The sequence below is a fragment of the Polyodon spathula genome, chromosome 3 (genome assembly GCF_017654505.1).
Source record: "Polyodon spathula isolate WHYD16114869_AA chromosome 3, ASM1765450v1, whole genome shotgun sequence".
NCBI lineage: Eukaryota > Metazoa > Chordata > Actinopteri > Acipenseriformes > Polyodontidae > Polyodon > Polyodon spathula.
In genome coordinates, this window is record NC_054536.1 from 67531736 (window position 1) to 67546916 (window position 15181).

At 37.7% G+C, this 15181-nt stretch overlaps 1 protein-coding gene across 1 annotated transcript in view; it reads left to right on the top strand.

The window, feature by feature from the left end:
- The first annotated feature begins 208 nt into the window (after positions 1-208).
- Positions 209-15181, top strand: part of LOC121313342 (GMP reductase 1) — a 32639-nt gene continuing 17666 nt past the window's right edge. The window contains exons 1-3 of the mRNA XM_041245754.1: positions 209-554; positions 11492-11611; positions 14051-14134. Of these exons, the coding sequence (XP_041101688.1) occupies positions 468-554; positions 11492-11611; positions 14051-14134 (291 nt within the window). The 5' untranslated portion in view covers positions 209-467. The remainder of the gene's footprint in view (positions 555-11491; positions 11612-14050; positions 14135-15181) is intronic.

Genomic DNA, 15181 nt, shown 5'->3' on the forward strand with positions numbered 1-15181 from the left:
TTCTATTGCATTTTCAAACTACTTCTTGACAACCTTGTTTGAGAACACTTTTTCTGCAGCTACAGCAAACTGTTTAGTCAGTTCGGTTATACAATATACAGAAACTAGTGTCTGTGCACTGTTGATTTCATTGTGTCCCCTGAGGAATGCTGATTGATGAGCAGAGAGCGCGGCTCACGAACCTACACAATTATGCAGATGCTTGCTGCAGTGCTGTGGGCTCACATCATATCTGCAGTCTGCGCATTTTCGTTGCTGTCCTAAACGTAATGATAGGACTGGTTGAGAAGGATTGTAGTCAGAGCAGGCCTCTCCAAATAAAGCAATGGGAGGTTTGGATACCGACATCCTCTCCTTCACTATAAATACTTTCTCTGCATAGAGAACAGGCTTTGGATGCTGGAGCTCTGAACCACTGACTATTGAGGCACACAAAGGGGGAAATTATTATTCACAAATTGATAACCATGCCGAGAGTGGATGCAGACCTCAAATTGGACTTTAAAGATGTCCTTCTTAGACCTAAAAGAAGCAGTCTTAAAAGCAGATCTGAGGTGAGTTTCTTTCTTTTTGACAACATAGTATACATCATCAAGACAAGTCTATATCTTTCAATTATTATTATTATTATTATTATTATTATTATTATTATTATTATTTATTATTTATTATTATTATTATTATTATGTAATATAATACATATTTAGGAAGCAAGAAAGAAGTGCACATTTTGCAGCACTTTTTATTTAGGAATTCCCTTTCTAGCAACAGTAAGTTCATTGACTTACTACATGGGTCTTTTAAAACCTTAGTATTACATTATTAACTTTTTTTTGTAATAGAAAGCTAACGTTCAGCTTTGGGTTCACTGAATTAATGGATAGTTTACCTGGTAACATAATTAGAGGTTAATCTAACATCAACATGTCAAGGTGAAGTAACAGATATCAAACCATGTGGCACAGTGAAAGCTGATAAAAATAGAAATGAAAAGTTAGACGCCACAAGGACTCACTAATGTTGCTGTCAGCATTCCACAGAGCAAAGCTGCTTCATTTACTATGTATTTGTATATGTTGTTTTATGGAATTGTGCCATTTTGAATAAGCTGCATCAACATGTTGCCTTTTATACTGTCTTAATGCTTACCATCACAAGCAACACGTTAAACAGACACATCTCATGTGCGCAATACCTTCTTTATATTACATTTTTATACAGTTTCCTTATAATACACTATTGTTATGTAAAATGGTTAGGAGGACACGCCCTTACTTGAACAATGGTGCAGTGTATGATTCATTACATTATGGACCTTTCAGTTTTGTGATGCACCCCAAGCTGCATTTTACACACATACACAGTTGTGTACAGTTCTAGAGAACATCAGACCCTCTTGCTGCATGATGATGTCACTGTGCTGTCCAGCACCATTTTGACAGCTGGGGCCAGTTGCTCAGTGGAATTACACTAGTCTTAAAACGATTAGACCAGTCTAATACTAGCTGTGGTTTATTGCTATATAAGGGGGAAACAAATAACTATATATATATATATATCTATATATATATATATATATATATATATATATATATATATATATATATATATATATAATATCCACAATTAAACAGGCATTTAGAAAATAATTGTTGTTCCACTAAATTTATATTAAAATACCCACGTAGCCCACGCCTATGCATATAATGCATCAACATTTAAACTGTTGCACTGTTCTATAAAGTACATTATCTAGAATGTTAAATATTTACATTATACATTTCATTTAACAATGGCTTATTGATTTCGCACCAACCTACAACAAATTTTACATTCCCAGCCTCCTATAGAATTTTTAAATACTGTACATTTCACCTTGCACTGAGATTATATACAGGACCCTCTGTATATGTCTGTTTATTTTTTTAACAGATATTTAAATACTGCTTTTGCGGTTTATATGAATGCTGATACTGATCTAACATTAAATTTCCTTAGACTAGTTTGTCCTGTGCAAGTCTGACTGAACATTAGCCAGTCTGAGCCAGTGGTGGCCAATACACCAAGTATTGTTTCTCAATGGGTGCAGCGATCCACCATCAACAAAGTGAACACGAGTACAATAAAGTAAAACATTTGTTGACCAATTGGGATTATGTAGCTTTAAGCCAGTGGTCACCAATACTTTAAGGTAGCAATGAACAAAAAAACTGAATAAAACAGAATGCAAGTGTAAGAAAGGACGAACTATACTTCTAAATAAATGGAAAAGGAAGCGTTTTTGTATCCGAGGAAATGGAAGTCCTGAAAGCTGTTGTGTATTTTGTGACATTTTCATGCAATAAAAATCATAGCGTAAAGCCAACACCTACATGTTATTAAAATGAAAGAAACATCTTAGTTAAGGAAACACATGTACCCCTTTTTGTTTTCTGCAAAAACAAGAGCACAAATCCTTCAAGTTCAGTGTGATCTTTTGCACGCTTTGGTTTTACCATTTTTTCCTTTAAGATTTTGACTTCAAGGTCGGTCAGTGCTGAAAACGTTATGGCAAATTCCAGATCCCGCCTTTCATTAATGTTACGCTCTGGTGGCAGCTCCGCCTTCTTTGATTACTTGCACCACAAAGCGATCCATTGAAATCACCAAACACAACTGTACACTATTAATCAACGAGTTGAGGAAGCTTGTTGTTGCTCGAGTTATTCGAGTTATGGCCGGAGTAGAGTTTTTAAACGTGGAAAGTTTCAATCAGACCCTGAAGCAGATCCTAAACCAAGAGCAAAAACATTTGGCATTGCTTCTCCCCTACCTTCTTTTTGCAGTGAGAGAGGTGCCACAGAGTTCGACATGGTTCTCCCCCTTCATGCTCTTGTACAGCTGACAACCTCGCGGCATCCTCTATCTGTTGAGAGAGGGGTGGGAAGAGCACAAAGGCTGTAGTGTAAAAATGTAGTGCATCATGTACTCCTATTAAGAGATCGCCTGGATTTGGTCAGTAGTTTGGCCCAGGATAATCTCAAATCAGCTCAGCACTGGCAACAGCAGCATTATAACAAAAATGCAAGAATTTGAACCTTGCGATCAGGAGACAAAGTATTGCTGCTTCTTCCCTCCTCAGAATCAAAATTATTTGCTAAATAGCAGGGGCCATATGAGGTGATTCGGGCTATAGGAAAGGTGAATTATGAAATTAGACAGCCCGATCGCCATGATGAATGCAAAATTTATCAGGTAAATTTATTAAAGCCCTAGCAGGCAAAGGAACCTTATTTATAGCCCCAGGGAATGTAGAAGATGATTTAGGCCCCGGTCTAGAGACCTCTAGCACTGAAGACATTTCGATGGGGGAACAGTTACTTCCTGATCAGCAACGAAGGTTGTGAAAATTGAGGAGTTCAATGATGTTTTTTCTGACTGCCCAGTATAACTAACCTTGTTGAATACGCCATTAACTCTCCCCCAGGTGTCACAGTACGAGAGAGACCTTATCGGATCCCAGAAAGTCGACGAAGTGGCATTAGCAAAGAGGTATGGGTGATGCTCGAACTTGGGGTGATTGAGCCTTTCAAGAGTGAGTGGTGCAGTCCAATTGTGATAGTTGCCAAAAAGGACGACACCAATTGCTTCTGCGTGGATTTCCATAAGGTAAATGTTATTGCCAAGTTCGATGCCTAACCCATGCCTCAGGTCGACGAACTTCTCGATAGACTAGGAATGGCTAGGTTTATCTCCTCTCTGGACCTGACGAAGGGATACTGGCAGATCCCCTTAACCTGCAGCTCTAGAGAGAAAACCGCATTTTCAACACCAGAAGGGCTGTTTCATTTCAAAACCATACCGCTTGGGCTTCATGGTGTGCCCACAGCCTTTCAGAGACTGAAGGACCAGGTTTTACACCCACATCATGAATATGTGGCAGCGTATATTGATGATGTGGTTATTTACAGCTCTACGCATCCTGCTTTTTCTAATTTTTCGTATAAAAAGCAGCACACCATCTTAATTCGTACAGCAGAGGGTAATTGCTTCTAATCAACTTGAGCAGTTAATTTCACCAGTCTTCCTCTCCTTTCTCAAATGCACAAACCCGCTGCATTGAAAGAATCTGTTCACAACATAAGAGGCTTGTTGCTAGGGAGCTGACGTCACTGCCTTGTGACTTTTGCTAGTGCATTGCTGCCACACATGAACACCTCGTTGGCTAAAGTTACAACCGCTTCAGCAAGTAGATAGTTACTTTGTTTTGTATTATTGTGCAATACGTGTGTATATGATAATAGTACGATATTAATGCCTTATTTAATTGTTTTGCATATTGTTTGTGATGTACAGTACAAAATAAAACGAACAGTAATTCTTAGTGTCTATGTATAGCTGTCATACACAGTTAGAAAGTAAAAATGGGGAGCCAACTCTTGGACCTCGATATATACAAATCTGCAGTATAGCGAGGGGCGACATAACGAGGGGTGGGTGTACTTCCAAGATGTGAAATAAAAGGACATTAAAATACATATACATGAAATAGCACAAATGCAGAGATTGAGAACACAGAGCAGTAGATTGCATCTGTCTTAGTTTCCCTACCACCAGTATTGCAGTATAATGTCAACTACCATCACAGGCATAACACTCTGGTCTTGCAGCCATATTTGCCACTGGACACAGAATTGGGATCACTGTTTTAGATCATCATATAGACATTTCCATGTGTTTATTGCTGAACAAGGACAAATCTAAATTATCTCTGTTTCACTGAGGGATAGAGATACATGATCTCATACAAACCTGTAATCAGGGGTCATCAAAAACCTCAACACACAAGAGTCTAGCCAAAACAAACATCTCTCGGATAGTGGTATTAGTATTTGTTTTATTACTGGACTCTGGAGCAAACCGTGTCAATTATTGTGTGTCATAATGGTACACAACATGCAACCAAGAAAATCCCAAATGAAAAATGTAATAAAGTACTTAATCCAAAAATAAATGTGAATTCTAACTGCTAGTTTCACACACCCATAAGTTACACCGTGTAACAATTTTTTTTTTTTTTTGGTTCCTGGGTAGTAAGTGTTATTTCCTAATTGCTTATGCCTCAAAAGTACAGAAAATGGCTATTATTCCCCACAAACTTTGCTTTTGTGACCAGGATAGTGATATTTTGAAATTTACCTACTTTCCAGAACATTCCAGATAGATTCAGTGCTGAGTAAACTTGGAGTAACTTCTAGAACTTTCTAGAACTTTCCAGTAATATAAATAGTAGTATAAATACAGGGGCCTTAAGCCCACCAGTTCAGTTTAGTTCGGGGCTTCCTGGGCAATCACAAGGCCGAAAACTATGTGGAGCCGGTTAAGACTCTGGTGAAGAACTACGGCACAATGGGCTGTAGGATGTCCTTCAAAGTCCATATCCTTGATGCTCATCTTGATAAATTCAAGGAGAACATGGGAGCGTAGGAGCAAGGCGAGCGCTTCCACCAGGATATACTGGACTTTGAACGCCGCTACCAAGGACAGTATAACGAGAACATGATGGGAGACTACATTTGGGGGCTGATTCGTGAAAGTGATTTACAGTATAATCGTAAATCTCGAAAAACTACTCACTTCTAAATCTTTTGTAGTCATTTTTGTATTCCTTTAGTATAAATACATGTTAATTTGGATTCATATGCTGTTTTTTTCTGACTTTATGTGAACGAAAAGACACAAATTCGCTCATTTTCTCATTGGAAATAGGTAAATTTCAAAATATCACTGTCCTGGTCACAAAAGCAAAGTTTGTGGGGAATAATAGCCATTTTCTATACTTTTGAGGCATAAGCAATTAGGAAATAACACTTACTACCCAGGAACAAAAATTGTGTTACATAGTGTTATCATCATCTAGTCCAAGTTTAGTGGTAACTGGGGTCTGAAACTAACAATACATTCACCTTTTCTGTGCAATGATGTCCTCTTTAATTATTTAATTTAATAGTATTGTTGTGTGTCCCCCTGGAACACTGTATGTGCTCCATTTCAAAATGAAAATCCTTCATTAGTCCAGTTTAGAATAAGGAACCTAAAGGCAGACCAAAGGTAATAGGCAGTATTGTTTTCAGTACTTTACATAGAAAAACAAAACTTGCGGCAGCTCAATCTAAAAGTAGTCCATTACGATCACTGAAGCTTGAAGTTTCATAAACCAAACCCAGGATAAAACCAATAGTCAAGCATTCTCAAACAAGATTTATTTTGAAGCCATTATTAAGTCCATATAGTAAGCACTCAACCCCTATGCAAGTCATTCCTGCTAAACTGACAGTCCATGCAATGGAAAAAAATGGATCCAACTAATTCTGTAGAAATTGATATGTTGTTCCTTCTTTTATCTGTAGCCCACCGACAGACTGAATTTCATAGCAGTTGCTTCGGGTACTCTGCTTGATACCATAGTCCTGTTGTTAACGGTGTTAGAAAACTATGAGAACATCTTGTCGTTGTTCTTGACAAATAGTTTTTGTGGCTCCATTGTAACTTCATGCCACTGAATATAAGGTATTCTAAAAACTTTAACCAAATCAAAGTATTGTTAACGGGAAAGCACACTACTATACCAAGAAAAACAGTTAAAAAGAAAAGGAATTCTGGCTTCGCTGTAACCAAATGCATTTTTCAAATTATTTTATACACTTAGGGACAAAAATCATAACACATTCATCATATAGACAATGATTAAACATAAACAATGCTGCTTATATATTGAAATGGGAGAGCTGCAAATATGAAAATAATTCAAGCAGAGTCCCAACAAAATACAGGGGGCAATACAATCTCCAAGGAAACCATGGTCAGATCTTACTGGTAAGTTGTTAGTCTTGGGGAAACAGGAAAGGGTTTCCACAGCAACACGTATAGTATTCCACATGAGTTTTCTGATGTTCCATTTAAAACAAAACTGTTACTCCACTGGTGGTTTTAATTGTTTATTCATATAATGAAGTTCACAGTAGATTGCTTTCCTTTTTTTCTTTTACGGTGAAAGTTGTTCAATATTAGTAGATATATATTACGTCAATATTAAGGTAAATGTACCATAAAAATACGATATTTTTTTATAGCGTACTGATCAACTGTAAACTTTCTTTGTCTTTGTATCTATGGCTACGCCACCTATTAAAAAATTTACACACTTTTGGTCTGTGAGGGGTGGGTCAGATAAACAAGGACATTAATGACTTTTCAGTTACAACAGAACCTCAAAGTTAGAAACCCCTCATCTACAAACTGACAAGGCAACAGAACCACACCACTTGAAACTGGAAACAGAGCTCCTGGTGCATTTCTATCACTCCCCGTTACTGATCTTCTCGAGTTCCTGCAACAATTCATACAGCTTTGCTGGCAACCATCTTTAGGCCTTGCATACACTATCTATCTCACAGCTACAGAAAATAAAGCAACAACAAATCTGGGACCCATTTAAACCTATGGGGTCTAATCCAGGGTAGTTTACTATGGGTGCACGTGACTCCACAAACCCCTGCTAATGGTATCCTTGGATGTGTGCTGTATTTTGTTTTAAATCATTAAATTTGAGATATCAGATCCATGCCAAAAGCAGCCATGATGGATCACTCCAACTTCCACTGTTGGCAGACACCTAATAAATTACAAAGTTAATGATTCTGGCACCACGCCAAAACATGCTCCTTTTAGTTAAAGATGGACCACTTCCAGATGCCTACAGTTCATGACAAGCATTCCTTTCTTAATTTCAGTCAGATATGGGTCTCATCCACACAGTGGCTGGGCTGTGTCAACTATGGCTGATCTAGTATACCTGCTACTCTCAGTAATTTGCAAATCAGCAGCACCAGCACCTGACTTGGTTCAATCTATGGCAGTGGTCCTGGAGGGTCGGTGTCCCTGTAGGTTTTTATTCCAGCTGCACCCAAAATTACTTTATTGGACACCAGCCCTCCGTGACCTGAGTTGTGCACCCCTGATCCATCGCAATCTTGTTCAGTTGGCCTGGTGGTGGACCCTCAAACTGAGTGGGATTGTTTTATAGTTGCAGGTGATTTATGTTTTTATGTTGCATAATCATCAATTAAACAATATTGGCTAATACAGTAAGAGCAATATTGAATAATATAGTAAGAACAGAATTCTTAAATGTCGAAATGGATCTTTTTACTCTCACAAACAATGCATTATTTGTTCTCTCTCTTAGAGGTAAACACCATAGGCCAGTCTTACACTTAGTCCACATGTATACAAATATGTTCAAAACTACATTTTGAGTGTATTTTATAGGACTTACACAATGTGGTCTTGCAGGCCTTTTTTTCACTTTGTGTAGATTTGTCATTGTGTCCATTATTAAGTATACACGGCTCTTATATATTTTAAGGGAAAAACTGTACGAGAACTAAATCAATAAATTAATTGCTACCAGATAAACAGATTTTGGAAGTCAAGATCAGGATTTTTAAGCTGTATTTCCTTACTGTGCACTGTTAAAGTGTGAGAATTCAGTGATTTATAAGAAATAAAGCATGAAAAGACAACTTGAGCCAAAATACCAGTTGTGACAAAGCATATACAAGTCCAGCTCTGGATTGTGTTAGGCTTGATGAATCTTATTAATGTTTTTGTTAAATCTATCTCTGTATAAATCCCAGTCACATTCAAGAGATACACTGGTGTTGTGTAACTTTGTTCGGCTGGCATACTTCATTTTCAAGTGAAATCTAATTGACCCAAATATAAATTTTAAAACATAACCCTAACAGTTAACTTGTCGTACATCTGACTTACTTGTCGTTCAAAAACTAATATGTATAATAGGTCCTTGTGCCTTTGATGTCGCCATTTCTCTTCCTTTCAAAAGATTTTGTCTGAAAATGTTTGTTTATTGCACCAAGGTAGGACTGTCTTACAGCACAGCATTAACATTGTAAAGCACTCACATTCAGGGCTCTCTCCTGACATGCTCTATTGCCAGAAATACATGAATATGACCTAGTTTTAAAGCTCTGAAGTCTGAGGATGCGTTCACGGAGATCATTCTGTGCAGCTTCTGTGCAGAATCTGACCAATTTAGCCAATGGGTGCGTTCAAGGAGATCATTCTTAGAAGATCATTGGATAAATTAGTCAGAATCTGCACAGAATGATCTCCATGAACGCACCCACATCTGCGCTTTCAAACAGTGCAGCAGGGCTCTCTCTTAGAGTGCCTGGGTAAAAAGAGTTAAAGGACCAGGTCACCTTTGGTATTTTTAACATTAGGTGGACTCTAAAGTGTAAATAATAGTTGTTAATAGTTGCACTGACTAAACATACTGTAGACAGTATTTGTAGTCTTATGAAGTGAATGTACTTTATCCCAATACTACATCTCAATAATAAATATATAACAAAAATATTAATCTGAAATACGATGTACAAAATGTTCAAGATATCTTCATCAGAACAGATGTTCAAAGTAATATCCTTTAGAAAAGTCAAACAATAAATAGTATTCTGATAATATGCAATTAGCAATAAACTCAACCTTTATTGTTGCACATATTCCAACCAGATAAATATATATTTTTTATTATTTTACATATAAACTTTTTTTTTTAAATAAATAATCATGTGACCTTCCAAAACAAATCCCAGTGATACTACTTAATTATGGATCTGACCGTTCAACTCTGCCAAAGAAATAACATATCTGTGATTTGTTAACCAATTCTATCAGACTTGTGGTATGACTTTCAAAATGTGATATACTACTGAAAGATCCAAACCTGCATATATCTTTGCTTTATTTTAAGTGTTACATGTTAATAGATTGTATTCATTTCTACAGATGGGTTGAGAGATGTATCCGTGCCTTGTGTTGTCTTTAGTCAATGAAGTCCATTGCACAATACTTAGTGTTAGCCATCAGATATATCAGTGACAGGTCTGAAGTTTTACAATGTGTGCATGATTTGATTTATACTGCAGTAGTTTCCCTGTATAGGAAAATCTCTTAAGAGAACACTTCACCTAAGATAACACCCTTGTGGTGAACTTGATTTTTCCCATTGTAAATGCTTCACGTAAAGGAACAGGAACTTCGAAACTTTGCTTAAAATAAGTGCTTTTTTGGCACTGCTAATGACCCCTTCACAACTGACACAGTACTGTTTTGTAACCTGACCAAACTTAAATTCCAATTTTTTATTCAGTCTTTTCAAATGTGACTTGTCATCGCGAGAGGGACATTGGTTGGTTTATTCAGTCTTTCCAGAACTGCCGTCCTATCATTGCCTTGTTGTGTATTCTGATTTCCACGACTGCAACTTCATCTCTAAAAAAATGGCATGTAAACAAATGGCAAAATGCGTTGTTGTTTCTCTTGCTACAAAAAGTTGGAAATTGTTCAAGCTCCTAAAAAAAAACGGAATCAGACACAAGTCACTGAGCAATTTGGTGTTTTCCGCTGGTGAGTTGCTTCACCATTCTCTTAAATCATTTTGTGCATGTATTGAATATTGCTCCTTGTGACAGGCTGGCTAAGTGGTGACGTCAGGCCAGAAGCAGGAAGCAAAACACACAGGTCCTGCAGGGCAAAAGGCGCGCGTGCACAGTTTATTTAAACTAAACTAAAATAAACATGCAAAAATAAAATAAATATTTAAACACAAAAAACACTTGCACACAGAGCAAAATCATTTTTTGAACCAAAAACAAAATCACAAACACACCACCTCCAGCAGGGAGGACTGCAGGGTTTTTATACAGGTGACCATCTCCCATTTAGCAACAATTAATTAACTCGGGAGATGGCCACCTTCTGCACAAGGTTTTTATCTTACTGGTAGAGGACGAGCTACCAAACCCGCCTCTGCCAACACACACACACACACACACACACACACACACATAGCTTTGCAAATTATAATACAAAACACACAGCTATCATTTAAATAAACAACTACACTAAATAAATAATAACAATAGTATACACAAACACAAAAGAGACACAGGGGCAGAGGGGGAGACCCCATTCTAAAAATAAGTGAACAATATATTTACACAGCAGGGCTTTGCACCACCCCCTTTTTCTGTGCAGGGCATTCCTACTGCCCTGCTACACTCCTGTACAGATATTCATAATTAAGTTAGAGCTGCTGCTGTATTTTTTAATGTGTGTAGGGGTGCTGTGTTAATTTAGTTTGGCATTTAGTTTATTAACTTTAGTTTGTCTGTTACTTTATTATTATAGTTTAATAACAAACACTTGCCTATTGCTTTTCTCTTATTCTGTTCGTTTCCTATGTTGATGCATGTGCATCGTGACAAGTAATAAATATTTATTGATTTATTGATTCATGACATTGGTTAGTGGTCAGCTCTGTCTTAAAGAACATTTCGGCTAAGAGAACACTTCTCTTTCTTCCTGAGGGCTGTTCTCTTAGCCGGAGACTACTTCTATACTAACAGTTCTTTCTCCACAGGTGGATCTGCAGAGGACCTTCACATTCCGCAACTCCAAGCAGACCTACACTGGAATCCCTATTATTGCAGCAAACATGGACACGACTGGGACTTTTGAAATGGCACAGGTTTTAAGCAAAGTAGGTGCTGCCAACTTTCTTTGTGCCTTCATGCCTGCAGAGACACTGAAATAATACGCAGGCTTGACGTCAAAGATAGTTTTGATAGTGCTAAATGACTCTAAACCTTTTATTTGACATTATAAATGTACCAAGTTATAAAAGGTGAAGTAAATAACAAACAACAAAGAGCTTATAAAGCTAAACAGTGAACTTATTGATATGTTGTCCCTAAATTCATAAGCCTGCTCTTTTGGGAATCTTCTTGTACTATAGTTTGTATTATTGATATTGATGTTAAAGGGACCCCAATGCCTCATCCAGTAAAGGCCCTCTGCTACACTGAAATGCTGGGTGAGTCACTACATCAGGAGCTCCCTGGTTCGAATCCTGGTCTTTCTGAGTTGCCGATCTTAGCTGGGGCCCACAGAGATGCATTGACCTTTGGGTTCCTGTGGGTTGGAAAGGACATGCAACTGGGTTCGGTTCACCTTGTTCAGAACCCGCTACTGGTCACATGGCAGTTGATATTCAGCCCTCTTGATCAGTGGGTTGTATCTGTAAAGTGACACTGAAATTGGGAATTTCAGACTGGGTTGCAAAATGAGGGTTAAATTACAGCAAACCCCCAGGAAAAAAAACAAACAAACAAGGAATCAGATCAAGAAATATCTGCTGCAGCACAAGATGATTATCTTGTTAAAAATTATATATACAGTGCTTTGCAAAAGTATTCAGACCCCTGACCAATTCTCTCATATTTCTGAATTACAAATGGTACATTGAAATTTTGTTCTGTTTGATATTTTATTTTAAAAAACTGAAACGCAGAATCAATTATTGTAAGGTGACATTGGTTTTATGTTGGGAAATATTTTTAAGAAAAATAAAAAACTGAAATGTCTTGCTTGCATAAGTATTCATCCCCTGTGCTGTGGAAGCTCCTAGTTTGCACTGATGAAAGAAATTGCCCTAACGAGGACACATTACCTTACCATTGGCCTCCACCTGTGAACCATTAAAGTTCTTGTCACATTTTCTGGATAAAAACCCAGCTGTTGAAGGATCATTGGTAAGGCTGTGAATCTGAAGGAAAATGAAGACCAAAGAGCATTCTACAGAAGTTAGAGATAAAGTAATACAAATGCATAGATTAGGGAAAGGGTACAAAATAATATCCAAGTGTTGGATATCCCAGTGAGCACAGTTGGATCAATAATCAGGAAGTGGAAGCTGCATCACACCACCCAGGCACTGCCAAGAAAAGGCCGTCCCTCAAAACTCAGCGCTCAAACAAGAAGGAGACTTGTGAGAGAAGCCACAGAGAGGCCAACAATCACTTTGAAGGAGCTACAGAGTTCAGTGGCTGGGAGTGGAGTAATGGTGCACCAGTCAACCATATCAAGAGCTCTGCATAACACTGGCCTGTATGGGAGGGTGGCAAGAAAAAAGTCGTTACTCAAAAAGTACCATCTGAAATCACGTCTGGAGTTTGCCAGAAAGCATGAGAGTGACCCAGCTGCGATGTGGGAAATGGTTTTGTGGTCAGATGAGACCAAGTTAGAGCTTTTTGGCCAAAACTGAAAGCGCTATGTGTGGTGCAAACCTAACACTGCCCATGCCTCAAGACACACCATCCCTACAGTGAAGTATGGTGGTGGCAGCATCATGCTGTGGGGATGCTTCTCATCAGCAGGGACTGGGCATCTTGTTACAATTGAAGGAAGAACAGATGGAGCAAAATACAGGAAAATACTGCAAGAGAATCTGCTTCAGTTCGCTAAAAAACTGAAGCTTGGGAGGAAATTTACCTTTCAGCAGGACAATGGTCCCAAGCACAAGGCCAAAGCAACATTGGAGTGGCTCAAGAACAAAAGGTGAATGTCCTACAGTGGCCCAGTCAAAGTTCTGATCTCAATCCCATTGAGAATCTGTGGCACTATTTGAAAATTGCGGTCCACAAGTGTCGTCCAACCAATCTGAACAACTTGGAGCAAATCTGCCAAGAAGAATGGACCAAAATCACTCCGATACTGTGTGCAAAGCTGGTACATACTTACCCCAAAAGATTTAAAGCTGTTATTGCAGCGAAAGGTGGCTCTACCAAATATTAATGTGTGGGGGTTGAATACTTATGCAAGCAAAACATTTCAGTTTTTTATTTTTCTTAAAAATATTTCCCAACATAAAACCAATGTCACCTTACAAAAACTGATTTTGAGTTTAAGTGTTTAAAAAAAGAAATATCGAACAGAACGAAATTTCAATGTACAATTTGTAATTCAGTAATATGAGAGAATTGGTCAGGGGTCTGAATACTTTTGCAAGGCACTGTATATATATAGATATCATTTATTGATTGGATTATTTAAACTTGTTTTCAGTGTATACTATAACTTTACAAACTAACAAAAGATAATCCGTACTGGTTATTAACACCTCATCATTGTTTCCATGCAGCATTCACTGTTCACTGCTATGCAGAAACATTACTCAGTGGAAGAGTGGAAAAAATTTGCAGTCAGCTTCCCAGAGTGTTTAGAGGTATGTGCAAAATCCTCAATATTAATGCCATTGAAGATGGTTTGTATACTACAGTGTTACGTCAAACAGTATAGCAATGAGTAAATGGCAAGTCTTATGTTAAATAAATTTTTTGCAACATTTACAAAGAAAATATGTCTTTTTCTCATTAAAACCCTGACTATAAATAACAATAAATTTACCATGTACAGTAGCAAATAACCTGCTAAGTCTGGACAATAAAATGTTAATTTCCAGGAATGACCAGACAAGCACTGACATCTTGGGTTTAACTACTCAATCTCAACTGTGGCCATCATTTCCAGCAGCAGGGAATAATTTAATCTGCTGCCAAGCATTGACAGCAGAAGCGCACCTCTTGATATGAACTCATATCCTCCCAATCATAGACATTTACTGTAATATTGTTTGGATCCCACTGAGCCTCATCGTATGTTACTGTGTGTCATTTGCATATGGATGCTTGATACGTTATGTCACGTCCTCCATTTACAATTAAAGAATGCCAGTCTGTGTAAATACAGATTGATTTACAAACAGTCATAGTTCAGTGCGGATGTGAATTTTAGCAACAGTCACAGTGCCAGAAGGAATATCAACTTCCCAGCTGCCCAGCGTCCAGTATTGAACATGTATCAGCATTGGAATTCATACTTTTCAGTAATATTTTTAATGTAAGCTGTCTCCTAAGTGGGCCGAACGATTGGTTAATGTTTGCCCTAGTTTTTACTCTATGGCAATAGGAATATATTAAATAAGAAATATTGTTTTTACACACTATACACACTTGTTCACTGACATTTTAATTAAATATTCAATTGTTAATGTCCAAATGCCCCTTGTCTATTTCACAGTAATGAGCTATTCCAGACTACTGTAGTGGACATCTCATTAAATTAATTTGATCTGCGTGGGACTACAAACTTCAATGCAGATACTGATTTGCAAAATGTATACTGCTCTATACATACATTACCTAACTGTAACCAGTTTAGTTCAATCTACTTTTGGGAGTACAATTAATTAATAAGGGAGTCCCTTATTGTA